We start from the raw sequence: 27,617 nt of genomic DNA on the forward strand, positions 1-27,617 counted from the left end.
CGAAGTGCTCGCATCTATCTATCTATCTCATCTATCTAAAGCTCCCCCACTGCAACATACCAATGCTCATATTTTTGTGCCATTTATCTGCGTCTGTGAATTTTGTTGAACATATGGTGTTAAAGTAGTGAACCACGACAGAACCAGCTCCATTTCTCTTCTGCCTCTTGCATGCTTAGTTAAGGGCTTTGTTTCACATTTTTTTTACATGTAATGTTAAAGTTAAACAGTACATTTTTATTTTAGCAATTCTGTGGTGCAATATGTTTCTCATTCGCACACATGCCCAGCCACCAGTGGCAGGTGACCTTCCTTACAAGGAACTGTGTTGAAACAGCTTGACCGAGGACACTTTTGTATGTTGAACAACCCTGGATTGAACCATAACTCTGCAATGACTGGACATGACCAGAGTCAGAGCTGTTGTTACTTGTAACCGTCCAATATATCCTTTTCAAATAACAGGTGATGCAAGTTATAAAGGCTGCAGTCAAAGTAGTGCTGGTGGGATACCCACACTGAAGCAAGACAAAACATGAAGTAATAGAAGACAAGGATGTTCTCCTTGTAAAATTCCCCTTCCACAAACATAAAGACTATCAGTGGGCAAAGTACAAGAAAGGGAATGCAATCCAACATTTATGGTGTCCGACACATAAGGCCAAAAACTTTACTCCTTCATGCGTGCATGTATGGGGAGAACGGAAGAAGAGGCCCGCGGGGTACCTCTAGTGTTGATATCCTGCTGAGCTGGCCTTGGTATGAGTCCCACTGGGCAATGTCCAAATTAGCTGTGACTTAAAGCTCCTCCTTTATATGCTTCCGACAAAGCAGGTGGGGTGGGCAGAGAGAGAATGACCAGGAGAGAGAGAAAGAGTTAGATAAAGACATGGTGAGAGAGAGCAAGAGAGAGTGGGAAAACATCAGGAGGATGGGGACAATGACGAGAAAAATAAGTGGAATCAATGAAAGGAGAAAGGCTGTGTGTGTGTGTGTGTGTTTGTGAAAGAGAGAGAAACAAACAAACAATCACCCATGCAAAGACTGGGGAGGTATGCAGGGATAAAGGGAAAAAAGAAAGGGAAAATAACATGAAGGAGAAAGAGAGAAACAGGCAGACACAGAGAATAAGAGTGAACTTCAAGGTCTATATTGAGTTGGCGGTGGCAGCGCCAGAGGACATGAGTAGAATAGCCTTGGCATCGCCTCCTTGGCCAATTAACGTGAAGCTGTCTGGGTCCAGGGAAGCTATTAGATTCTGGAAGAGAAAAACACATTAAAAAGAACAAGAAGAAAAGTTCACCACTGCTTCTGCACAGTGGTGCTTGTATGTAAAGCCCCCGTGTTTTTCTTGACTGAATAATAGTCTTCACCCCTCCTCCCACCCCTCCCTTTCAAAGCCTGTGGATGTGGGCAGAACATCTCTGCTTTATTAACCATCTCACTAGAGACAGGACACCCTCGCCGACAAGCAGCAGCCTTTATTAAAGATGCCGCCGTGTGGAAAGGAGTGAGCATTGAGATTCAAATTGAAGGAGAAAACACTGTGTGGCCATAGCTTTAGATAGGCAGATGAGAGGGAGAATTTGTATTGATGTTAATCAAACAAGCATGACTCGTGCTCTTGTTTAATAAGCAATGTCAGCATTGTATTAGCACATGATGCTTGTGGACACCACCTAACAGGGATAAGAATACATGCATACAGAGTTGAATACATAACAGGTGTGTGTGTGACATGTGGAGAAAATTCATAGGTAAACATGAAAAGATTCAAGTAAAATAAACAATATTTAGCATGATGAAATACACAGATCCTAAACATTTTATTCCAGCACGCATAAATATTGCAAACAATTATATTTTATAGCAAGACATTTGTTAACAATTTATATTTCAACAAGTAAAATGCTAATTATTTTGAGTTGGAACTAGAAGTAGAAAACTAAGCGTCATGTCTGAACAAGGAAACAGTGAGTGTATTTACATCATACTACAGTTATAAACAGTAACTGCTGTTTAACCCTTTAAAGCCGGTCGGAGCGGCACGCTCCGTTTTGCGTAACTATTTTTAAATCCCTGTAGAACCGGAACCGTGTAAGCTAGCGCAATAATTTTTTTTGCGTATATGAAACCGGAGGAGTTGTACTTACATCTTATGCCATCAGCTTGTCCTAAGTCACGGTTTCCTTCCACACATAGCTTTGCAAAAGCTGCATAAAAAGCGCTTGCAGGAACAAAAACATAATATTCCAGAAACATACTTTGCCGATCCGATCAGCTTTTCATAACACTTCCCACATTGAAATAGACGTCAGTGCGAACGATTGTTTTTTCTGCAGTATATAAAAATTGGTGTATCTCAAAAATAAAACTATGAAGTCACTCAAAATAAATTTCCTGTTGTTGTAAACTATTTTTTGCAAGTTTTTTGTATTTAACGTTTTGAGGGATAAACCTCTTAAATTTCTCCAAGTAGAAATATATGTAAAAAAAAACAAAAACAATTTTCAATTTTTTTGTAGTTTATTGCACTTTTTTGCAATTTATGTCGTTACTATGGACTTAATGCATACATATTATTAAAATGTGGGCTATAACAGTTGTAAAATATGTAAAAATATAAAGCAAGCTCTGGCGGCCTTGGTTCTGTGGTAGGTATTAAAGTATAAAACACTTTTTAAGCAGAATGAATTATAAGGTGCAGAAAAGACAAAAATGACACATCGCATGTGAGGAAATAGGGTCCCAGGAGGCTAATTTGAAAGTTTTACACTTGTCGGTGCATTACCTGCATTTGTTCTGCAGCCAGTGTTGCCAACTCCTCAGTAAGGAAAATCGCTATTGGTTGTCCTAAAAGTCGCTAGAAGACGCTAAATGACGTCATCGCCTAATTTGCATAATTGGTCATGCTAATCTAATTGTAACCTATGTTGTTGGAAATAAGAGAAATAACATCGTGGAAGAGACATAAAGTGAGTAAAAAACGTCCTAAATGCATTTAGAGTTTATTTAGGACTACAAATTTAATTTCTTTTAGCAATTATTGTTTTTTTTAATGTCACAATTCCAACCCTGCTCCTTTACCCGGGCTTGGACCGGCAAAAGTGACCCGAAATAGGCACTCTGGTGGAGTTACTTTGTGTGTGTGTGTTTATAAGTAGTTTTAAACCTTGTGATCCACAAAACAGCATAAGAGTAAAAGAGTAAAAGAAGAACTGACTGCGTTACAGCACCCGCTGCTTGTTGAGAGTAAAAGCGAACCGCGCTTTCACGTCTTATTTTAGCAACTTTTTTTTAGAGAAAAAGTCGCTAAGGGGTCTGAAAACTCGCTAAATATAGCGACAAAGTTGCTAAGTTGGCAACACTGTCTGCAGCAATGCCAGTTTTGATTATTAACATGAAGTAAGGCAAGTTACTTGAAGCTTTTAGAGATATTTGTCCGTGGTCCCTGAATCAAAGCACAGATCAAAGGAATAAAACATGTGTTAGATTTGCCCTTCATAGAAAATGTTATTATTGGGCTGGCTTATTACTTGGAAAAAAGATCATGCACCATTGATCTATGGGTTTAAAATCAATCCAGTGAGAAGGTATTTGTTAATATTTAACTCTGTGAATTTTAGCATAAAATAGGATTCCCTTTGAGCCCACATTTGGGCTCCAAGTGAAAAATAAATTGTAATTTCCCTTCATTATATTCTTAGATCAGGTAGCTTAGCGTGGCACAGCTGCTGTGAAGTTATTTATTATTATGTAATGTAGAGGTTTATATATTTGATATATTTTATAATTATATATTTTTCTTAAAAATATACTATGTTTAATTTGCAATCATGTGAAACAAAACCAAGTGTGCTTAATGTTAAAATATATGCAGATAGGAGAATCAAACGTTGTCAGCATTTCCCACAATGCAGAAACAGCAGTGCCAGACCCTTTTGAACCACTGACAAAATCTGAGCTGTGGCTGGGCAGTACGGATGTGTTGAACCAGGTCAATCATACCACCCTCTGGATGGAAACAACACTCTTCTTTGCCCATCTGTCATTTCTGCTTGTTCTCCAATTTGCTCACAGTGTCAAGGTGAAGGGCAAAACTCATCTGCCAAACGAGTCCCATTTTTGTGCACGGTTCAGCTAGCACAACATTTCCCCTTGTGGGACTAATAAAGGTATATCAAAAACATTCTGACTTCATGATTAAAAGGAACAAAATATAAATATTTTAAAATTATTTTAATGAAGAAGCAGAAGTTTAAGAAACGTCCCAGGTATATTAAGCTGAGATACCATTGTGTGTGATAATATAAGCTATTAAAGCCATAAAATATGTGATAAGAGATCATTTGTGTGTCTGCTTTACTTCCTTTGGTTGCATATGTTTTTCTTGTATATAATGTTTCTTTAGTAAAGTTTGTCCTGTCTGAAAAAACACTGCATTGTTGAATATTGACTCCTGTAATGAAAGCCTCTCACTTCTTTCTTATCTGTCTTTATATTGCTCTGCTTGTCTTCCCACAGTTGATTGGCTCATATGTTCTCCTCTGATCACATCTTTTTCTTCCCGTTTTCATCCTGATTCTTCCAGTTATACATGGAGCTGTCACTCTGCTTCTCTAAATCTTCTTTTTTAAAAGCATTATTCTTGCCATCTGCCTCTGGCACACAAAACACACACACAAACACACACACACACACACACACACACACACACACACACTGTGGCTTAACACCAGATTCTGATCTTATCTGGTCAAGTGTGTTTACCAACTACAGTACACCTTGAGCTTATGCTGCAAGTGCCCAATATTTTGCTGAGAGATTATTTGAGGGATTTGTGCCTCAGGTATACGATTTCCCATTTGGGGAGCACATCGGAGATAAGTGCAATCACTTAATCATTCAGCCACCTGAAATCAATGCAGCACAGCCCAAGAGGAGCAAAAAATGGACAATAAAGTAAAATCAACTGTGGTCTGTGCAGTCATTATTTTTAAAGCGTTGTCTGCTCCCTGTTAGACCACTTGGTGACTTTATGCAGTCATCTGTCTTTTTTCAGTGGCAATGAATTTTGTCATTGCAATGTATAGTGTGTTTAGTAAAACATGTACTCACAATATAATTTGATCACTATTAAAATCACTTTTTATTTTCTCAGTGTGGGAATTGTGATTGTAGTTGTTTTAGGTTTAAATATAGGTTTTGGGATTAATACAGCAATATGTACAGTAACACAGTACAGATACTGTATATTCTAAGGTAGGAGTATGACTACTTTAGAGGTGTGGGGGTATTTGGAGGGGGTTATGAAGAGCCTGACATGCCTGACAGCCTGATGAGAACTGGTGATTAAGGCCTATGCTCATGTTGATATGTTCCCTCGTGCGGGACCTGCCAGCCAGGCCCAGGCATGATGAGTCTACTGTGGTAAGGAGCTGTCAGTGCTATAGAGGCAATCCTATAAAAAGATCTATCACTGCCAGACCAGCCAAAGATTGGCCATTTCTCAGTGAAGGCTCATTGACAAATAAAGTTAGTGTGACATCTAATAAATAAATAATAAAGTGAACCTAAAATAACTCATTTTTACTGACTGGGCGTGGGAAAGAAATTTGTTTAAATAAAGGAACTTAAATTTCAAACTCTACATTTACACTCCATCCCAAGCAAAGTGAAACATTGTGGTGCACATGTACAGTATAGGAGGTGTTTTTCAAGCAACAAAAGGAATACTTTGTAGAGTAGAGGAAAAAAGCTCTCTTATGTATAGTGTTGGTGTTATTTATCTAAACACAAATTTCTGGCTTTATTAAAAATAGAATGCTTCTAACAGGCTTTTTTGTTTGCTACATTTGTGGTCAGCTCAGTAAACCTTCCCTTTATAGTCCACCATTAAATGACTACCAGTAAAAAAATATAGTAGTTCAACAGAAAAGTTGAAAAGATAAAAATAGAAGTTTTGTATACGATATTTTAATGAAGGTCAAAAAGATGCTCAATTCACTTCAAATTGTCCAGGTCAACAGTTATTGTACAGTGGTCCCTCGTTTATCGCGGGAGTTACATGCCAAAAATAACCTGCAACAGGTGAAATCTGCAAAGTAGCCAGCTTTTTTTTTTTTTACAATAATTATAGATGTTTTAAGGCTGTAAAACCCCTCACTACACCCTTTATACACTTTTCTCAGACAGGCATGAACGTTTTCACACTTTTCTCTCTTGTTTAAATGCTCTCAAAGTTGATTGATTGATTGAATCTTTATTTTGAACATGTTGAAAAAGTATAAAAAAAATAGAATTAAAAGAGACAAATGAACAAAGCAAACAAAAGGAAAACGAGCAACCACAACTCCAAATAACGTCCATGTTCAAAAAGGAGCAGGAAGAAGCATAAGCTTATTTAATCCCACCCCTTTTCCACTATCTAGTATCAATAGACTACGGAAATACCTCCTAGCAATTACATAATACGTTATGTGTAATTTTTTTTTTTAATATATACACATATATGTTTCTATCTATCCATACATACGTATATACACACATACGCACATATACACATTTTCAATGACCCCATTAACACCTCAAGGATACACAACCTACAATTATATATATATATATATATATATATACCCATACCAACAAACCCGTGCATGCGCACACACATGAAAATATTAGACAAGAACACCCTATCAAATCTCTACCTTTTCCCTGTACCCTGTAAAAACCATATCCTTAAACCGCTTTTTAAACTGCGCCATGCTTGGACATTGCTTCATATCTTTACTTAGTCTGTTCCACAGCTTCACTCCACACACAGAGATGCAAAAACTTTTTAATGTTGTACGGATACGAGGATGTTTTAAATTTAATTCAAACCTTAAGTTCAAACCTTCGTAGAAAAAAAAAGTCCAGTATTATAGAATGAAAACAAAGATCAAACCCTGTTTTCAGGTCTAGAACATGGGAACAGAGCAGCAGCGAGAGAATTCAACATTAATGGTACAGAAGTGGAGGAAGCAAAAAGAATGAGTTGAGTACAGTTTGACTTATCTGACTGTTTTGTTTCGCTTAATGCGCCTCATAATGTGGTGCGCCTTATGGTCCGAAAAATACGGTAACTTCTACCTTCCTTTAGCATTGTCCAGAAATCCAACTTTTTGTGCGATGGTTAGGATCTTCCTCTGCCTTTTGGGTGCTACCGCAGGTACCTTTGACGGCGCAAAACGTTTCGTTGACATTGTGTTTGTTGGGAAGAAAACTTTCAAACATACAGTACAGCACTTCAGAGTCACACTGCTTGCGATCGAAGATTTATGTAAATTTGACAAGCTGAAAACATTCTGTTCTGCACAGGAAACATGGCACGGAGGAGATGGATTGACAATGGTCTACAGCCAATCAGGACGCAGAACACAATGCCCTGTTATAATAATAAAAAAAAAAGCATGCAAAATTGCACACACACAAAAAAAAATCAGCGAAACATCGAGACCGCGTGTGTTATAGTGAGGGACCGCTGTAAAGTAAAGGCCCAACAATAATCCAGAGACAACCCCAACAATCAGACGACCTCCTAAGAGTAAACGCTTGGCAACCCTGGGAAGGAAAAACTCCTTTATAGATTAAAAAAAAAGACAACCTGTGCCAGATCCAGACTCAGGGAGGGAAAGCCATCTGCAGTTCCCTGAGTGAGCATTTGTGCTACCATATGAGGGAATCTTTTGGAAGTTGCATTAGATCTATGGGTAGCAGGTTTCATAGTGATGAATAGCAACCCACAACCTGACAGTTACATTTTGCGTTGGTTTCCTCTTTAATTTGTTAACTCTTTGTATCAGGGGCATTTTTATTATTACAAGCGATGGAACTTTGTAGATAAATGACAGGATAGGAGAAATGTTCTCTCCCTCCTTCTCTCTGATGCAGGCTTTTTTGCAGCAGTCTTTCAAAAATGTTTTTGATAGACAGATGACTGCAGCGTTTGTTTTGTCTCAGCCTCTTGAATGTATATTTATGCATTGATGTATAAGTATTGTCAGATGTGGGTGGCTTTTAATAACTGCACTGACTAATCACAGCAAATGTTTAATATGACTAAAGTGTTTATCTTCAGAAGTTCAAAAAACCCCATAAAAGTAAATCTTTGATTTTCAGTTGTTATTTTTCTACTTCTTACCATGCTGTGAATGCATGTTCTTTGTTACTTGAAGGCAGAATAGAAAAGAATTTATTAGATACGTTGACAGACATATTTTTCTATTTGTAGAGAGTTTTTAATAGTGCTGCCAAAGAAGAAGAAAGAAAAAACAATATGAAATGATGGATGAAATTTATTGCTCAGGAAATGAAGAATAAATAAACCGAGCCTTTCACCAAGGTGTTTATGTTTATAGTGTTTTGCAAATACAACAAAGCTTGCAAGTGAAAGAGAGATAGGAAGGGTGTTTTTTGGCTTGATTTCACGTATGTAATGTGAAATCCAGCCAGACAAGTTCACAGACAACAAATTTACCCGTTAAAATCATTATTCATATGGAGAGTGAGTGACCTTATTCTAAAAATAGTTTCCAGCAATGCACGATCAAACTCTTTGCATAACACTGTCCTCTCTTTTTCAGGACAAGGGAGTGCAAGCACTCTGCCCAAACGGCGGTTTTCCATTTATCTGTGCCATCCGTTTGAACGTGTGTTCAAGTTTTGGGAGGCAGCACATTAAAAAAAGAGCAATCCAACAAGAAATGCACTATATTTGCTTTCAATTGAGCGCCAGTAGAGAGCTGCCCAGATGGCCCAGCCAGAAAAAAGTCTGGCAGTTGCATCTGGAACAAGTGGACCAGATGGAGAGTGGTGCAGATATGGGTTGAGTCATAAGAAGAAGAAAAACATCCAAGAGTGAAGGACAGGCACACCACCAATTGAAATGCGGTTACTTGTGTTTCCCTTTTGTCATATTATTGAATGGTGAAACCTAGCCAGATGGAGGAGAGAGCTGTGGTCAGTGGTTGCACTACAGAGTGAGTTTATTATTAACATCACTGTCTTTAATAAACAAACAATACAAAAAACAATGCAAAAAAAAAAAAATGTTAGCACCTTTGAAATGCATTATCCTTTAACTCACGACATAAGTTTCCTACTTAAAAACCTGTACAGGAGCAGGTTCTGTTAATCCATCCCCTGTAGAGCCTGCAGAGCAGAGATTACTATCAAACGAATGCAACACAGCAAAACAGCTACTTTGTGTTGGTGCCTTGAGATAAGGGGTCACAAATCATCTGTCTTGGCCGTCTGGCAGACTGTGACAAGTCTCCAAGTATGGTCCTGAGGAGGAAGTGAATTTAAAAGGGGACATGAACTGCTACAGAGAGAATAAATGTGAATATGGAGAAAAGCAGCTTTTCTGATGGAGTAAAAAAAAAAAAAGCTACATTATATACAGCAATTCAATTTATAAAAACTGTGGAAGAAAGGAGTTGTAAGATCACATTTCACTAACACACTGAAAGTATTAATGAGTAATGATGCTAATGAGTCTGGTAAAAACACTACCAATGAATCCTGCATCTACGAAAGACATGTTTTCTGCAGCTGACATCAGAGGCGGAGGCAGACGTTTGATACACCCAGGGCTTAGCTCTAAAAGGTAGTATGCATGTGGGATTGGAGGGGGGAGGGGGGGGGGGCGTTAGAAATGACTGAAAGATTAGTAGGCTCTGTTTTGAGTTTTGTTCAAAAAAGAATTACATCATATAGGGAAATATATATATATCACTTATGGAGGACACCTTAAACTAGTTTTTTAATTAAGCAGCAAGGCAGAACAAAGTCGGGGCTGTATCAAGACACGAGGACTAAACCCCAATTCAACCAGACCCAGAACTGATCCAGAATTAAAACAGGACTACAACAGTTCAAAATCAGGACTACTTAGGACTTAACCAAGACAGAACCAGAATCAGACCTGCACTACACTTATTTTTTAATTTTACCAAAGTCCACTATTTAGATTCAGAAAAGTTTATATAATTATTTAGCCTCGTTGTGCAAACAAGCCTGCATAACTTAATAAATATAGAATTTGAAAAACAACAAACTAAAAAGAAACACTAGGTACGAGATACATGAGTACCTATGATACGGTGATACTTTTGGTAAACAACCATTTGACTAAGGCGGCCTGCATGCGCAAAAGAAGATGTCACACACAACGCGCTGTGTTTAGACCCAGAGCAAACAATATTGTTTGACTGATGGCCTTAATATAAATACTTTGGACTTCACGTTTCCCAGTTTTTGCTTTATTTTGTTATTTACATAATAATGTGGATAACCTAATAATTATCCTTATTGCTGTTTTAGAGGAGCGGTGCTTCAAAGGATAGTTGCAGGTTTCTGTCAGAATCTGCAGATTATACAGTACAAATAAAATGTTCACGTTTCTCCAACGTCGTCTTCCCAGCAGTTTCACCGGATGGCCAGGAAGCGTTCGCGATGTCTTATCGGGCGCTTCTCCAGCGCTGATAATTGGCGTCTGTCTTGTGTCAGTGACGTAAAAGACGGATTTAATGCGACTTGACCATTCACACAGCAGTCGCTTTCTGAAACATCGGATATGTATCGGATTCAGTACCACATACGAAAGTGACCCAGATTGGATTTGAAAATATCGAATTTGTCATACCATGATCGGATATGGGTCGCATAGGGTCAAAAAAATCGGATTTGATGCGCTTTCGCCTGCAGTGTGAATGTAGCCTAACATGTCTGTCTCACCTGCTCTTGTTCCCTCTCTGTTTTGTCCTCATTCTCCTCTCTCTCAATCTCTGCTCCTCTCTCTCCCTCTTTGTGCTGACAATCAAGCCAAACAGCAACATTATCAAATATACAGTTGAAACCGGATATTTACATACTCTTCAGATAAAAACACAAACACTTTTTTAATTGTAACATCAAATCCGACTAAATGTTTATTTTTTTTAGATTGATAAATATAAATTTAAGCATGTAACAATTTGATTGTTTTCTAACAAAAAACAGTGGGAAACTTAAGTTAGACTTGTGTTTGTAAATGAACAAATGTTGTGTAGCTTTCTGGATTTTATACTTATTGGGCCACATATTTATTTATTATACATAGGATCAAAACTCACACGTTTTATGTAACTAAAGTGTGTAATTATGTGGGCAACAGCCAATAATTATAGATTTTATTTATATGAAAAACTTGTATACTTACTGCATTTGAATCATTTTAACCATATGTAACCACCTGCATGAGTGTTTGGGGGGGGGCTTGATTTTGCCACCCCATTTGATTTATTGCCAGCCACATGCCACCCTAAGAAAATTAGGGGCAAGCGCAAGCCTTGTGCTTTGCGCTGGGAAGAGGGGGGAGGGGCGGTAGTTACACTCGCAGTAGCACAGGAACAGAGCGGGAGGGAGAGAGAGAGAGAGAAAGAGAGCCAGGCACAACAAATCACATTAGAAAGGTATAGTAATCATCCACACCTATTTTCAGTTGCGGATGATAAATGATTCAGAAAGTTTATTCATGCAGGTCCATATGACAGAATATGCATGATGTTTTTCTTTTCATATTTTAATTTATATTTAATTGTGTTGTGGTTTGCAGTTTTTTGTGTTGTTTCACTTTAAATTCGTTTAAAAGGAAAAAGCTGAAAATTTAAATAGTTAAAAGCTGAACTGTGAATAGTTGGTTTTTGTAATATATGATTTATTTATTACATTTTATGTGGAGTGAATAAATAAAAGTATATTTACGGTGGCCCCTAGAGACAAAGCACGTACAAACTCCAAAACACGCACAAAACACAACAGAAGTGCTCCAGGATGCTAGGGCGAAGTGTTGAGCTTTTGTTACCTAGTGGCTACACAAGCCAGGAAGTACCAACGACCAGATTTGGTGTGTGGTAGTAACAGGTAAATGAACCTTTTTTTTAAATTATTTGAATATATATGAGTGCTTGTGTATAAATACACAAACAATACACATATGCTTTCAATTGTGTAATTTAAGTGATCTGGGTAGCTCTGTTTTGGAAGTTCAGTTAACTCTAGAAATGTGTTTTGGAATTTGTACGTGCTTTGTTTCTAGGGGCCACCGCATATATTTATATATAAACATATATAAATAAAACCACTTTTTTTTACATTAGTAATTCCTTTTGTGCATAATTTTATATTATTGTTAATAATAAATTGTTTAAAGCAACAAGACAACCTGAAGAGCTGGTTCGGAGCCGAAAGAGCCGGCTCTTTTTAGTGAGCCGAGCCGAAAGAGCCCGTTCTCTAAAAAGAGCCGAAAATCCCATCACTAGTTCCCTCTTACCTACTGAAGGGGCCAAGATCGTTGCTGGTATTTATGCTTGTGCTGGCGCATTATTTGTTAATTACCATGTGATGTTGTTCGGGTTCCCAGCTATTTGTTGCTATCAGTTTTTTGCAGGAGCAAACATTTGTCACTTTAGATTCTCCACTTCTTTCTACATTCTGTCTTCCCTATTCCAGCTGTTTTACTGTAGCAGTTCCCCTCCAACACATGCTGACATTTGTGCGTTCTTGTGTAGATACTATAGCTATTGTCATTGACATGATGTTGGTTTTTATCTCACTGAGAGTAAAAAAAGTAGCTAGAAATAAAAAGAAATCTACTGTGACAATAGTTGCAGGGCACATCGATGTGATGTGTTGTTGCATTTCCAGGGAGGTGCATACTGGGTTATGTACGTCATTACGAATTCAGAGGGGTTTGACGTTGTGACTTAGATTTCCTGCTGGAGCATACATCTCCCTCTTTGTTTTTACACTCAGCTCCAAGAGCGACTGACGTCAGTTGTGTGAACTATTATTGTTTGTGGACTTTTGATTGGACAACATCTGTTCATGTTTAGGGTTATAATGCCAGTTGTTGCTCTGAAACGCTCTTGTTAAAACACTTGTTTTCTGTGTTTTCATGTGGACTGAGACATTTGGAAAAATCTAAGTTTGAAGCCTCCCATTTTTTCGTGTGATATGTGATTCTAGCTGTGCAACTGTCCCAGGTGTTTTCAGTACAGTAAGAGGACTTGTGTGCTACACTGCTTTAAAAGCTGGTTTAATAGATGTAGTTTAACATGGTTTCACTGAAAGATGCAAGGCCTTCCTGAAAAAAAAAAGTAATTTCGATGGGAGCATATGTTCCTCTTAAACCGGTATATATTTTTCATTAGTGATGGTTCCTTCCCAGATGTGCCATCTGCCAATTCATTAGGCACTAATGCGCTGTCATACCATCAGAGACACAGGCTTTAGAAGTGAGTGAGAATAACAAGCCCCTCTCCTCGATGGGGTCCATGTTTTCGGAGGAACAACAACAACAAAAAATTGATGTGTCTGTCCACAGAACAGTTTTCCATTTAGCCTGAGTCCATTTAACATTAGACTTAGTCTTTTTTTAATGCACTATCACCTGAGGGCCTGGTCTCCCACGTTGATTTTCAGCATTGTCCTTTGCACACAGAGGTTTCTTAAGATTCTCTATATCTTTGATGATATTATGTGCTGTTGTTGATGAAATATTCTGTGTTCACAGTTTTATGGTGAAGTGCATTATTTAACTTGGGGGAGGGGTTGGTGAGCTTATGGTGAGCCCATCTTTGCCACGCTATCATTTGCCATAATATCAAGTTTTTGGAGACATGTTCATCCTACCATGAAACATCAAATGAGCTCATTTTTGTAAAATAATAAAATCTTTTTGGTTAAAGCATTTGATTAAAATATAAAAATGTTTTATCCCCAAATTTCAGCTACATAGCATATTGGAGATTATCACACATTAAGTAATCTTGCATAACATTCAACCACTAAAAGTAAATACCTTTCCAGTAATGCAAGTAAATAACTATATTTTCATAATCAAAAAACATATTGTGGTTTACTTTTTTCCTTTTCTTTTGTAAAACTTTGAATTTGAAATGTGAATTTGGACAACAACAATCGTTTTATTTTAGCATTAAAATTTTCATTTCAGTTATAGAGCTTGGACATACTTGTGGATTAAGCATTCCATTACAAAAACATTAAAAGGAAAAGGTTTTGGTCATTACCAATACTAATACTAATTTAGTGAAGCTGTGGGATAAACTTACACTGGGTGATGATTTATTACATTTGTTAAGAACCGTATGTTGTTATATTTTCTATGTTGTACTTTGTATAAAATATGGGTTTCAAATCATTGAAAATCATTGCATTACAATTTTCTTTTTAAAACAGACAAACAAAATATTATATGCTTAGATGTGAATGTGTGTGTGAATGGTTGTCTGTCTCTGAGTATTAGCCTTGAGTCAGATTGGTGACCCTGTTCAGGGTGTACCCCACCTGTCCAATGGAAGCTGGGATAGGCTGTTTAATTTTACTGGAAGTTATGGTAACTTTGCTTTAAGCTTCCTCTTTAGCATAAAAACCTGATTTTGTGTAAAGACTCTTGGCGAGAAAACAAGAAAACACGATATAACATATACACAGTTGTTCTCATCAGACAAAACTACACATGCAGACTCATGCAGTATGACGAGAGCTTGCACCCACTTGGGAAAACAGCAGCTTTTCCCCCCTCCAGGGATTGCTTCATCATAACTAGTATTTTTCTTTACGTTAGCCTAAAAAGGTCAAGGCCCAACTTGATGTGTTACACACCCACAATAATACTTCTAGAGCATGTTGCAACATCAGCTAAACCACAACCTAATTAATCTAACCTATCTTACAACCTACCTGTCAAGGATTTCATCAGCCTTGGTCAGTAGCTGTGGTAAGGGGTCAGTGGCTCCCAAACAGCCAGGGCATTGAAGCGTGAACATACTGCAGTGGAAGTGATTGCCAGCAAAGAAAGAGATGAATGTCATGGTGGGTTTTTTATACACATTCTTGTACACACTGTTGTATTTATAGACCAGATAAACTGGGTGATTTTACAGAGAATGTGTTTGTTTTTATGTAGTTGAGCCCAAGTTTTTATTTTTTCTTTCACTTTATGTGTTTTTCTTCAAAAATACCGAAATAATTTAATACAAAAACTGCTGGCAGATAAAATGGAAATCTATATAAGAAATCGATTAAATAGAATTTATAGATTTAGTCTTATAAGTAGTGAAAAGCCCATGCTCAATTAGACATGAAAATCGTGTTGCATTGTATGTTTTAAGACAAAAAAAGTGCCACAAAATAAACTAATTTTCCAAGAAGCATAACACAAAATAGAGGACACAGCTAGTTAAAATGATCAATGATAAATATTAATCTACCATTTATTTAAGCCACCATCATCTCTAAAGTTCTTTGGCATAAAAAACCAAACAAGCAACTAATAAATTAAGTTGAAATATTTCCCCCAGGTGTCTTTGGTTTAAGGAGCTATTGAGGCTACAGGCTCCCTTAGTAGATGCACTACAGTATGATGAGGATAGACTGCCCTGCTAAACAAGCTCAAGGATTATCGCAGGTGGTAGTTTTCTGTGTCTTGCTTTTTGTGGCCCATCGATTGTTGTCTCATTCCAGCACCTGCGAGATCTCTATCAGCGATTTTATTAGGGGTTTAAAAGGAGACGTCTCTTTTGTGCGTTGGAATAGATTTTTTTCTTCACAGTTTATCATGTCCTATAAATCCTTTATGGGAACTCTGGAAACATTTAGCAACTGATTCAATAACCAAGACAAACAAACAAAAAACAAAACACATATGTGTTCTACTGCTTACAAATTAAAACAATATCCCTTTAAATGACGAGCAACAGATGAATACCCTTATTGTGTCTTTCAAAATTAGAAGAAAGATCAGAAATACACTTCATGTTTATTTCTGCATGTCTTTTTTTCAGGTACAGCTGTGATATTGAATGGTTTTGAGAACTGCTTTATTCTGCTCTGAGCTGTAAATCCAGTAATGACAGAAGCACACGTGCACGCCGACGCACACATGCACGCTGACAAGGCATTATACAGCCTGGGGTACCTGGCCTTCTATGCAGAGCCATTATGCAGGATTTCTGCCTCCTGCTGAATGCAGGTGGGATATGGGGCCTACTTATTACAGCCCAGATGTGCATGTAATCCATCACTGTCTCCTCTGCCCTCATCGTACTCTGGAGGATGTCTGGAACATGGCCCCAAAGTGTGTGTGTGTGTGTGTGAATGTGAATATGTGTACAGGTGTGTTATATGTTGGTCTATCTTTTAGTGACATGTCCAAAAAGGAATTGTCAATCTATTTTTCGGTGCGCATGCACATTTCATATGAATTCATATATGTAGTCAGTGAATGCCTTTATCGTGTCTCAGCTCTGCAGTTTATACAATATTAATTTAAGTAATTAAGTGTCTCTAAGAGTACTGTAAATATTAATACTGTTCATATTGATCATCTTTAGTCCACCTATTTTCGCCAGACTCTCTAAAACTAGGTGAATAATAAATGTGAGAGATGTAAATGAAACTCACCCTTGCCTCAGGCAATGCTTTAGTAACTGTGTTTCAGATGGTCTAGTGATGGTATTCACTATATTCCTGCAGCTCATTATTTGCTTGTTATATATTATGAATATTATATTAGTGAAATATATAATATATGTTGCTTTTTCTACTGATTCAGTAGAAAAAGTTACTTTTTAAGAGAATATTTTAAAGCGCAATGGAATCAATATTCTCAGTTTTGATTGTGTGTGATAGGAGTCTACTACTTCTTTTCTTACGGATTCATTTTCTAAAAACAAAGCTAAAATTCGCTCTTTAAATGCTGCTCATTTATCTCAAGCGCTGTTAACACACAGGCAATTAAAACATCGAGTTAATTCCCTTTTTTATATTTGGCGCAGTCCTTTCACTACAGGCCTCTGGAGAGTTGATATAGAGCAATGCAGTTCTGTCTCCCTCCCTCATACGATCCACTCTCTGTGATACAGTGACAACACGAGCCGATCTAAGACACTATTTGCAGCAATTGTTGTTTTTAATTGGTGAACAATGCTTCTTGCAACTTTTATCACACAAATACCTAAAGGTCCAGGATGTGAGGAATGAGCTACAGCTCTCTGTATATCTGCAAATCCACATGAATACTGATCAGTTTGGCAGACTTTCGGGGTCTTTTGAGAATAGACCGAGCTGTTTTCTAAACACAGAGCAATTAAGCCCTTTCTTATTAAACAGCTTTGCTTCTCTTGGTTTACATGGCACTTTACAGAGAAAGGCTATACATACCCCACTTCAAATCAATACTCGGCTGTAACAGTATATTGCTTACTACTGCTGCTGGTCACACTAATGAACAAGTCGTTTAGCTGAGGATGAGGATTGATTTTTATTATTTTCCAGTACACCTTTTACTTATTTAATTTTCTTTAAATTTGTGTGTTTTGGGAATAATATTCCATTTTTATCCCGAGGAGGGAGTATGTGCTCATGCCTCTGTGCACAAGGTGTAGCTGCTGCTCAAAAGAGAATATTTTCCTGGTGCTATAACAACACATTTACAGATGCTCCTCCTATTCCAACCCCTCTGATCCCAGCTGTCTCAAGTGTTGCAATAATTGCCCAATCAATACACCCTATGTCAACTGCATCATGCCAAGAAACCCAGAAATGAAAACAAGAAACACACACAATCTGCCAATACTGCTCCCCGTGGGAGTAATCTGTCACTGAATCAATATAGACGATGACACTGTATGACAACAGAACGGGTGAGATCATCTTTCATCCAGACTCACCATAGAAGCCTTGGTCTTTGATATGTGATTGCTATAGTGGACAACAGTTACTGATTCTGCCACCATTCTTTATTGTGATCAGCAAGGTTTGAGATCTCTGAGGCAATTCCTAAAGTGCTATGTGCAGCAGGTGTGCTATCGGTTATCTATAGCCATTAAAAAAACATGAAAAAATAAATATTTAATTGTTGTCATCTATTAGTGTAAAAAAAACTAACACAAACATCTGGCAGCATTAATATGTACTGAATTTTCTACTTAAAAACTTCTATACATACAGTGTGTTTTTGTGTTAATCATACATTCTTAATAAAAAAAATATGGGAGTGTGAAGCAGACAAAATTCAACTCAACTGGAGCTGCCTCACTCGCACACCAAAGCAGCTTGACAATTCATATGACCTCAGTCACATAGGCCCGATGGGTGATCCAACAGTGAAAAAATGTGTATTCCTTGGTGGTTAGCAAATAGTTGCTGGAGGTTGCTGGTTTTCTGTGAGACTGATTACTGAAGCCCCAGTCAGGAAGGCCTTGAAGCCAGTCAGTGATCCCTTGGCAACCACAGTGCATTATAGAAAAATCTGTAAGTCATACCAAAGCATCTCAGTCTGATTTAAATCTGGACTGTGACAAGGTCTCAACAAAACCTCTATTTTGCTTTATTTTTGCAGAACTTTCTCCCTCAGGATTTTCTGGTAGAGAGCAGAATTCATACTTCCAAAAATAATGCCAAGTTGTCCGGGTCCTGAAGCAGGAAAGCCCCAGACCATTACTTTATTGCCACCATGTTTGACACTTGGTATGATGTACTTTTTATGAAATGCTGAGTTAATTTGATGCCAGATGTAACAGGACTCAAGCTCCCAAAAAGTTCAAATTTTGTCTCATCAGTCCAAAATGTTTTTTTATTTTTTGAAAAAGTGAGGAAAAGCTTTGTGTTATTTTTGGTCTTTAGGAAAAAAAAAATAGCCAGCATTTCTTTAGATGCTGTTCTGGGTTCTTTTGTGATCTTCCAGATAATTTGTTGATGCAGTCTTCAACTAATTTTGGTAGGCTGGACACCTCTAGGAAGGGAGGTTTTCTTCACTTGCGGACAATGGGTCACCATAGTTCGCAGTCCACATCCTCAGCTGTTTCTTTGAGTCATGGTGTGTTGCTTTTTGAGCTCTTTTAACATACTTTACTTCATCAGACAGCTGTTGTTTTGATTCTTCATATCTACCAGCAATCATGCCTGGGTGTGCCAAAAAATGTTTAATAATAGTTAATTTACGATTCAACAAGAGGTGACTATTACTTTTTCAACATAAAGCCAAGTAGATTTGGATGTTTTTTTCCCTCAACAAGTAGTATCATCATTTAAGAACTGCATTTTGTATTTACTTGGGTTGCCCTTGCTTAATATTCAAATGTGTTTGATGATCTGAACCATGTAAGTGGGAAAAATACACAGAAAAACTACTCAAGAAGGGCCAAATGCTTTTTCTTGGCACAGGATATACACATTCAGTGTATCCTTTGAGTGTTATTGCTCTATCTGCAACAGTCTCCTTAGAGATGCCAGTCCCAACTACACACTGCATGAACACAGTTAGTCAATATTTTTCTTGATATTAAAACCATGTCCCAGTTGTTTATTAACTGACATATTACTGGCTGTGCGCATTTTTCCTGAGATAAACTAATAGATTACAAGTTTGTTAACCTAGAGGCTGTGGTTTATTTGGTATTTGGGAGCATTGCATTTTTGCCAAACAACAACCTCTGGAGCTCGAAAAGAAAGCCAGTTTATAAATAGGCCTACCACAAACTGCAGTTCCTGGAGTGGCCACCTGAGGTTTGTGCCAAAAGCATGACAATCCCTATAGACTCTTATACCTCACTTAACGGCATTAAAAGGTATATTTGTACCCTAGGAAAAAAAGTTTTGTTCTCTATGGATATACCCCCCCCCCCTCATAATAACACACACTGTTCTCCATTCTTTAAAACTCAGTGCTGCTCTGCTATTCTGCAAGCCATCATTCATCAACATACCACTAGCCCATCTCCATCTTATCCTGGACATTCAGCAAGTCTCATCCAAGTCTCCATCTGCCATCTGCTCCACCACCACAGCATCAAGACTCTGGGGGTTCTGTCCTATTTCCTTCCTTCATTTGAGATGCTACTCAGCTATGTCTCTTCATGTGAGTCTATTGCAAAATTACATTTGTTACTCATGCTCTCTGTACATCAATAAATCATTGTTTTTACTTCTAAATGATCTCTCCACATTGAAATGCAGTCAGAACTGCTCTTTTCTTTATATCAACAAATATTACTTTTATAATTTTATCATACTTACTCTGATATGAAAATACACAGTATATGGAATGGGACTGCACGAGACTATCAGAGAACAGTTGTGGACTGGGCAAAGAAGTCACCTGACTTAATCAGCCCAACTGAAAATGCATTTATCTGTGGAGCACTAGATTTTCATAAAGAGGGGCAATGACCTAATGAATTGAACACAACATAGCTTAGGACTTTTCTGTGACTTATTTTGTGAAATACAAATTGAGTCATTAAATATTAAAAGACCATGAAAAGTAAAATATCCCGTCTTGACAGATTGCAAATTATAAATCAGGTCTTTTTCAAACCTTAATTGTCACTATCTTGCACAGTCAGCACACAGCGAGATTGGGGATGTTACAAAAGAATAAAAGAGAAGTGTGCTGCTTTTTCTTTCATTAAATTGCCTGCTGATTTACTGATGCCTCATTTAGCTAAAATTCTACTTGTGGCCATACAGTGTGAAGGAATCCTAGTTGCAAATTGTTAAGTTATCTGGATGACAAAAGGAATCACATCACTGATTCTACATTGCCTCTAGCAAAGTCTTGGAGAGAGAGGGTGAGAGAGAAAGAGAGAGAGAGGTGATGAGGTTGAGTACACCTGATTATTCTTGAATGAGGTGAATGGGTAATGGGCAGACAGAAATATTCAATTTGTCATACACTGGTCGAATGACTGACTGGCTGATGGATTGATTGACTGCCTTAATGGTTGGTTGGCTGACTGGTTTGCTTTTAGAATCTGAATGAGCTATAACTGCTCATATTTGACTGATATCTCTGCAGTAAAACTTCCAGCATTGTAAAAATGTGTCCAGAACTGCACAGTTTAATCTTTGCCCATTACAGTACAGTCAAAAATGGATTGAGGGCTAAACTGTGTTTGTTTATCATGTCAGCTTGTGTAACACGTTTATTTAATTCTGTTTAGTCTATGTCAGGGGTCAGCAACCTTTAACACCCAAAGAGCCATTAGGACGCGATTACCACGCAAAAGAAAACACTGGGAGCCGCAAATACTTTTTGACATCTAAAATGAAGATAACACTGTATATATTGTTTTTTACCTTTATGCTTTGTGTGAACAACTAAGGTCTATTGCTTATGAAATCCATGAAGTGTTACTGAGAAAATTACATTTTATTTATGTAATTAACACATTTTGAACTCTTAAAAGAAATATAACAAAAGGAAAGACACCCAGCTGAACTAAAATGATCCATGTAGCAAACAAAAACTGCTGTGAGCCGCCACCCTCATATCGCCTTTGGGCTTTTGGAGCCTTGACCTGACTTTTAACAAAATAATTGGAAAAAAAGCACTATGCTGCTAAAAAAAAAAAGAAAAATAGATATTTGCAAAATTCTGCCTAAATATGTATTTTAACTGGTTAATGTGTGTGGCGGGGCCGCTGCAGGGGAGGCGGATGCACCTGAGCGGCACCCGCAATCACGCCTCGCCGCCTTAACGTCTGTGCTATCTATGCTGTTGTGTTGGTGTGTGTCGGGCTGTGAGCTGAAAAGCTGCAGCCGGCTGTATGCATACAGCAACCGTGTGTGAAAAGTGGTAGATGCTGAAAAGCATGTTCATGGAAACATCGTCGGGTCTGCCGTGATATGTTTACAATGGGACTTCTGCTCCTGAACCTCTGCGCACAGCGTCTACAAATCGGGGCTGTACGAAGTCACTTTCATCTTTACGCAGGACTGTAAGCTGTCGTCTGTGAGGCGTGAGCGGTGTTTGTTTTTAACATAGTTCACAGTGGAGAACAGCTGCTGACATAATGTGGATCCGAAGATCCATAATTGGCCTACCTGGGGTTGAAAGTCTCGATAAAGGCACGGCGTTTCGGCGGGTATGCCGGCTTCCACGAGTGTGACGCTTATTTTGAGCGATCAAAGTAATGACAGAATATAATTTTATATTTCAATATCACATTACTCTTCCAATTTAGAACTACAAGTTAAAAAGAACATAAATAAAATACACTTCAGCTAAATACTTAAAAAAAAACAAATTTATTTTCCCAAACCATGCAGAGCCGCAGTATAAGGACTAAAGAGCCGCATGCGGTTCCGGAGCCGCAGGTTGCCGACCCCTGGACTATGTGATGCCTATTGTCTACGTGGGCACAAGGGAGATATTTTAATTTGAAAAACTCATGGATTATTGGTTTTGGGGCAAATCTCATAATAAGCATGTTAAATAATAATGGGTCTGTATACAAACCTCTATCTAAAATAAAATACAATAAATGATTAATATAACATTAAGGAAGAAAAGACTATATCCAGGTTCATGTATGGATTTATGCTGGATTTTGTTTGAGGCCTGTATGATCACAAATGTGCTCTAATGAATGAAAGCTGTAGCCTTGTCCTTTTGTTTCTCCAGCTGGTCACTGGTCAGGTTATTCAAAATCATCATCGAACATCACAAAGATCAAATCATCCACAAAAGTAGCATCAAAATACTTTAAAACAAAATGAGACTGGAAAATTACTAAACAACAAACAGGTATCAAGAGTTATGAAGTGGCGTTCTTCTGAACTCGCTCAGCTTCCTGTTATTAATATTGCATGTGTTCCACTCTCTTTGACTCCCCACTGATGAAAGTGACACAACAGAAGCTGTTTTTATTAGACAGGTGACTTTCTTCTGCTTTCTTCTTCTTTTCTTTAATTGCTCCTGCTAAGAAAACACTTTTCACATTTTTTGCTGTTAGATCATTTTTCCAAACTCACCATGTTAGACAGAGACTGATCACACTAAAGTTTCTGCTGAAATATACCTATATATGCACACTCTATATAGCTAACTATATATCTATAGTTGAGACACTGATTTGTGTGAGCAAATTACATATGCCAGATTGAGGTCTTTTACCACCCTCATACCTCAACAAACGTTTTACTAAACCTAATCTCACTGTTATAAGATAAAATGCTGATATTAATAATCAGTAGGATACCCTCTTCCTATTCACATTTAAATGATGACCACCCAACTAACATCATCCATTGGCTCCAGTACATGAATGACTTTCTACCGATCTAAGTTCTTTATTTTCAATCCAGATGCATGTCCAAAACCAGAAATGATATACACTGCTTCAGCTGTGTTTTGGGTCTTGCCCAGGTTCTCCCAGGATACTTCCACAGGAAAGTGTCCATTGGATGAGATACATTTCCACAGGCTTTTTTCCACTTTGTGCTCCCTTCCATGTCCCCGAGGGGACACAAAAATCGGCTCATTTTGATCTCGTTTTTTCTGTTTTTCTGTCTTTACCTAGCACTTATAATCAAAGGATAGGGCTCAACAGATCAGCTGGCAAACTGAGTGTTCACCTTCTCTTTACCAGGATAGTCCTCATAACAGACAAATACAGTGGTCCCTCACTATAACGTGGCTCACCTTTCGCTGCTTTTTTGTGTGCAATTTTGCATGCTTTTTTTTCAGGGCATTGCGTTTTGCGTCCTGATTGGCTGTAGACCATTGTAAATCAATCTCCTCCATGGCGTGTCTCCTGTACAGCACAGAATGCAATCAATTTGCATAAATCTTCGATCACTAGCAGAGTGACTGTGAAGTGCTGAACTGTATGTTTGTAAGTTTTCTCCCCAACAAACACAACCATGTCGACGAAACGTTTTGCACCATCAAAGGCATCAAAGGCCCATAAGGCAGAGGAAGATGCCAACCACCGCATAAAAAGCTGGACTTCTGCACATGCTAAAGGACCATAAGGCGCACCGGATTGTAAGGCGCATTAAGCGACACAAAACAGTCAAATAAGTCAAACTTTACTCAACTCTATTACACTGTAATAGAGAAATTGCACTGATCACATCACTTGACCCTCTTGATCATCTGACAACCTTGATGCAGTCTTGAAGCCCAAACTCAAAGGATCAAACCACCAATTTAATAATCAAGATGATGATCAAGATGATGTAAGCCAGTGCTTCCCAAACTTTTTCCAGCCACGTACCCCTTGAGACATGTCACCCTCAGCCGCATACCCCCTACTACGAACGACTCTTAATTAGTGTCTATAAATACATTGCAATATCGCATGCATAAAGATAAATACTGCACAGTCGATTATTTCTCACCACCAAATGAATTTATCAATATTTTTTAGTAATGACAGAGTTTTAATAACAAACTTTACTACTTAATACTAGCAGTGTATCAAAGGATTTATTAGAATTCACTTTTTTGTCGAGAGCATAAAGGCCATGAACTTTCATTAAACAGAACTTTATTTAATGTGATGGATGTGCTTGAGCAGAGGCACACAGCTCTTCAATGTTTGGCTCAATTTGGGAAAGGCTGAGTCTTAAATCGTTTTCCACACAAAGTCTTGCTCTGTATTTTGTTTTCATGTTTGTTAAAGCAGAAAATCCCTTTTCGCATAAGTATGTGGTGGCGAAAGGCATCAGAGTCTTGACAGCGCGCTTAGCCAGCGCGGGCTGTTCAGTGCGCAGCCCTATCCAGAAATCCGCCAGGTTCTTTTGAGCGTGTTCAACTTTTAGAGATCCATCTGTGGCGATTTCAATTAGGCTCTCCTGGTCAGACGGTGATAACGAAGTAGGCACGGCGGTGAACGGGTGACGTATCCAATCATTTGAGCCGTCCGTATCTGGGAAGTATCGGCGTAACTGCACCGCCAGCTCCTCAAGGTGCACGTTACATTCGCGCTTTACACTTTTAGATAGTGTGAGATCATTAGAGCACAGAAAATCATGCAGCACAGGAAAGACTTCAGTGTTGTTTGTATCCAAGCAGTTCTTCCAAAGGTTTAACTTCTTTATCATGGCCTCAACTTTATCTTGAACATTGAATATAGTTGCAGAAACGCCTTGTAATCCGAGATTGAGCTCGTTCAGACGAGAAAATATATCACACAGATAAGCCAGGCAGGTAAGGTACTCTTCATCATGCAAATGTTCAGACAGCTCAAAGGGATGGTTACTGAAGAAAACTTTAAGTTCATCCCTCAACTCAAAGAAACGGGTCAGCACTTTCCCTCTAGATAGCCAGCGAACCTCTGTGTGGAGTAATAATGTCTCATGCTCGCTGCCCATCTCATTGCACAACGCAGCAAATAAGCGGGAGTTCAGCGGCCTGGCTTTCACAAAGTTAACCATTTTTACACTCGTGTCCAAAACATGTTTCAAACGGACAGGTATTCCCTTTGCAGCAAGAGCCTCTCGGTGGATGCTGCAGTGTACCCAGGAGGCATCTGGCGCGACTGCTTGCACACGCGAAACCACACCTCCGTGTCTCCCAGTCATGGCCCGTGCGCCATCAGTACAGATGCCAACACATCTGTCCCACACGAGTCCATGTGTGTTCATGAATGTGTCCAGCTTTTGAAAAATATCTGCGGCAGTTGTCCTTTGTTCCAGCGGTTTACAGAACAGCATGTCCTCCTTGATGGTTCCTTCATGAATGTAGCGCACATATACGAGAAGATGCGCCAGGCCAGCCACATCCGTGGACTCATCTAGCTGTATTGCATAACATTCACTGTGGCGTATGCGTAGAAGTAGCTGCTGTAAAACATTTTCTGACATTGCATTGATGCGCCGTAAGACAGTATTGTTTGATGATGGAATGGACTGTATCGTCTTTTTTGCCTTTTCCCCCAACATTGTCCCTACCATATCTAAAGCAGCAGGGAGAATGAGGTCCTCCACAATAGTGTGGGGTTTGTTGTTTTTAGCCACTCTGTAACTGACCATGTAAGATGCTTGTAGTCTGTTTTTATTCATAAGATCTGGCACCTGAATGCAGGTTTTACTTGTTGAAAGTGATTTTAGCTGTCGCTCAAAATATTCCCTTGGTTTATTTTTCAAATGGGGATGATTTGTCTCTAAATGTCTGCGCAAAAGTGAAGGTTTCATTGAGTTCTGAGACAATACTTTTGCACAAATAACACACTGTGGCCGGGGAAATCCACCAATATTTATACACGTAAACCCCAGCGAAATATAATTGTCATCATATTTGCGCTTCTTTGATGAGGTTGTGTTACAGTCCGTGCTGTCATGCTTTCTCCCACTTTGACGCTCCGCATCAGACACTTCATCACTTTCCACATGGCTGGCTCCAGCTATGCTAGCCACTTGGCTAGTAACCACAGATACATCCCTGCTAGCACTGCTAGCATCCAAATCTGACGAACACATTGTTGTTGAACAATCACCTGTGCGGTCACTGGAAAATGCATCTTCAGATTTGAGCTTATTGGTTGTTGTGGCCGGTGTCTCTGTGGTAGGGCCTTTTTTTCTTGTTAACCACTTGTCCATTTTCGCGCTGCACTGAATGCTTGGAGGCAACTTCAACTGTTAGGTGTCAGTCATTTGGGCAAATCACGCCCATGTATTTTGTCAGAGCTATTTTTTTGCTGAACACCAGAGGGTGGTATATAGTCATGTATTTGACAGGCAAAAAAAACTGCATTAGCGCAAATTTCGGCTTTTAAAACTTTTGATCCCCACTCCAACCCCAACCCACGCGTACCCCCTACAGCCACTTGCGTACCCCCGAGGGTACGCATACGGTAGTTTGGGAACTACTGATGTAAGCAATACTTTTGATTTACAACCACTTCTGTTACATGTGGTCTTACAGACTGTTAGACATACAAAAGCTCGATACAATGCTACTGGTCATCAGTGGTGGTATATAATGGTAAAGTGAGTTCATTAGAGCAATAACTGTCATAAGCCCTTTCAGGATTTATAGATTTCTGGTACATTAGTATGCATCTCATTACTAATAATTAAGGTCAGCCAGCTCTTTGGTCAGAGACTAATCCACAAATTTTGCTGATACGGTAGGAGCCTCAGTGCGTTCGCATTAAAACTCAGTTACAGTATGTGGCTGGCCAATTACAGACACGTCCCTTCCCCATAACTGGGGCCAAAGGGATAAAATCCAAAGTCTAATCTATGTTGTGTTTTAACAAGCAAAACTTTAAACTTCCCAAGTACAGCATTTTACTCATATCTGCACAACCCTTTACTGAAGTTGTTGACTAATTTATCTGACAAGTCCAAGTTCCTGTAGTCTTCATATTGCACACCAACACACAGACACAGCTACTGTGAAACGATAAGAAAACTGCACAACGGCATTCAGACAAAGTAAACATAACTTTCTGAAATGTTGTTTGCCAAACACACACATGGCTAACAGCGTATACATCCACTTGTTATGCTCCGTAACAGCTCTGTCAACTCCATGAAATGTAATCAAACGTCTTTTATCCACATGCAAGGAACATGGCAGGTGTGAAACTCCAGTGTTTTGTCCTAACTTCTGAACTCTACAATGGAAAATAAATGTCTTGCATTTTTAATCAGTTGTGGAAGCTTTTCTGTAATAGTCTCTTTCGATGAATTTTTCATGTCTTTAGGGGAGCCCATCTGAGATCGAATGTAAAGGCAATATGCCACTAAACTGATAATAAACATGAGATCTGAGG

At 38.6% G+C, this 27,617-nt stretch overlaps 1 protein-coding gene across 1 annotated transcript; it reads right to left on the reverse strand.

Annotated features, from left to right (window-relative positions):
* Positions 1-1,147: 1,147 nt before the first annotated feature.
* On the reverse strand, positions 1,148-26,436 carry LOC146583075 (zinc finger BED domain-containing protein 5-like). The gene is made up of 3 exons (XM_085279866.1): positions 26,190-26,436; positions 24,574-25,793; positions 1,148-1,258 (listed from the first exon to the last, which is right to left on the reverse strand). The coding sequence occupies exons 1-3, from the start codon at positions 26,434-26,436 to the stop codon at positions 1,148-1,150; spliced, it is 1,578 nt and encodes a 525-aa protein (XP_085135992.1).
* Between the last annotated feature and the right edge of the window lie 1,181 nt (positions 26,437-27,617).

This window comes from Mchenga conophoros, linkage group LG1, assembly GCF_057382185.1.
Source record: "Mchenga conophoros isolate Kocher_MC1m ecotype Shallow Benthic linkage group LG1, M_conophoros_male_GT1.1, whole genome shotgun sequence".
NCBI classification, from domain to species: Eukaryota; Metazoa; Chordata; class Actinopteri; order Cichliformes; family Cichlidae; genus Mchenga; species Mchenga conophoros.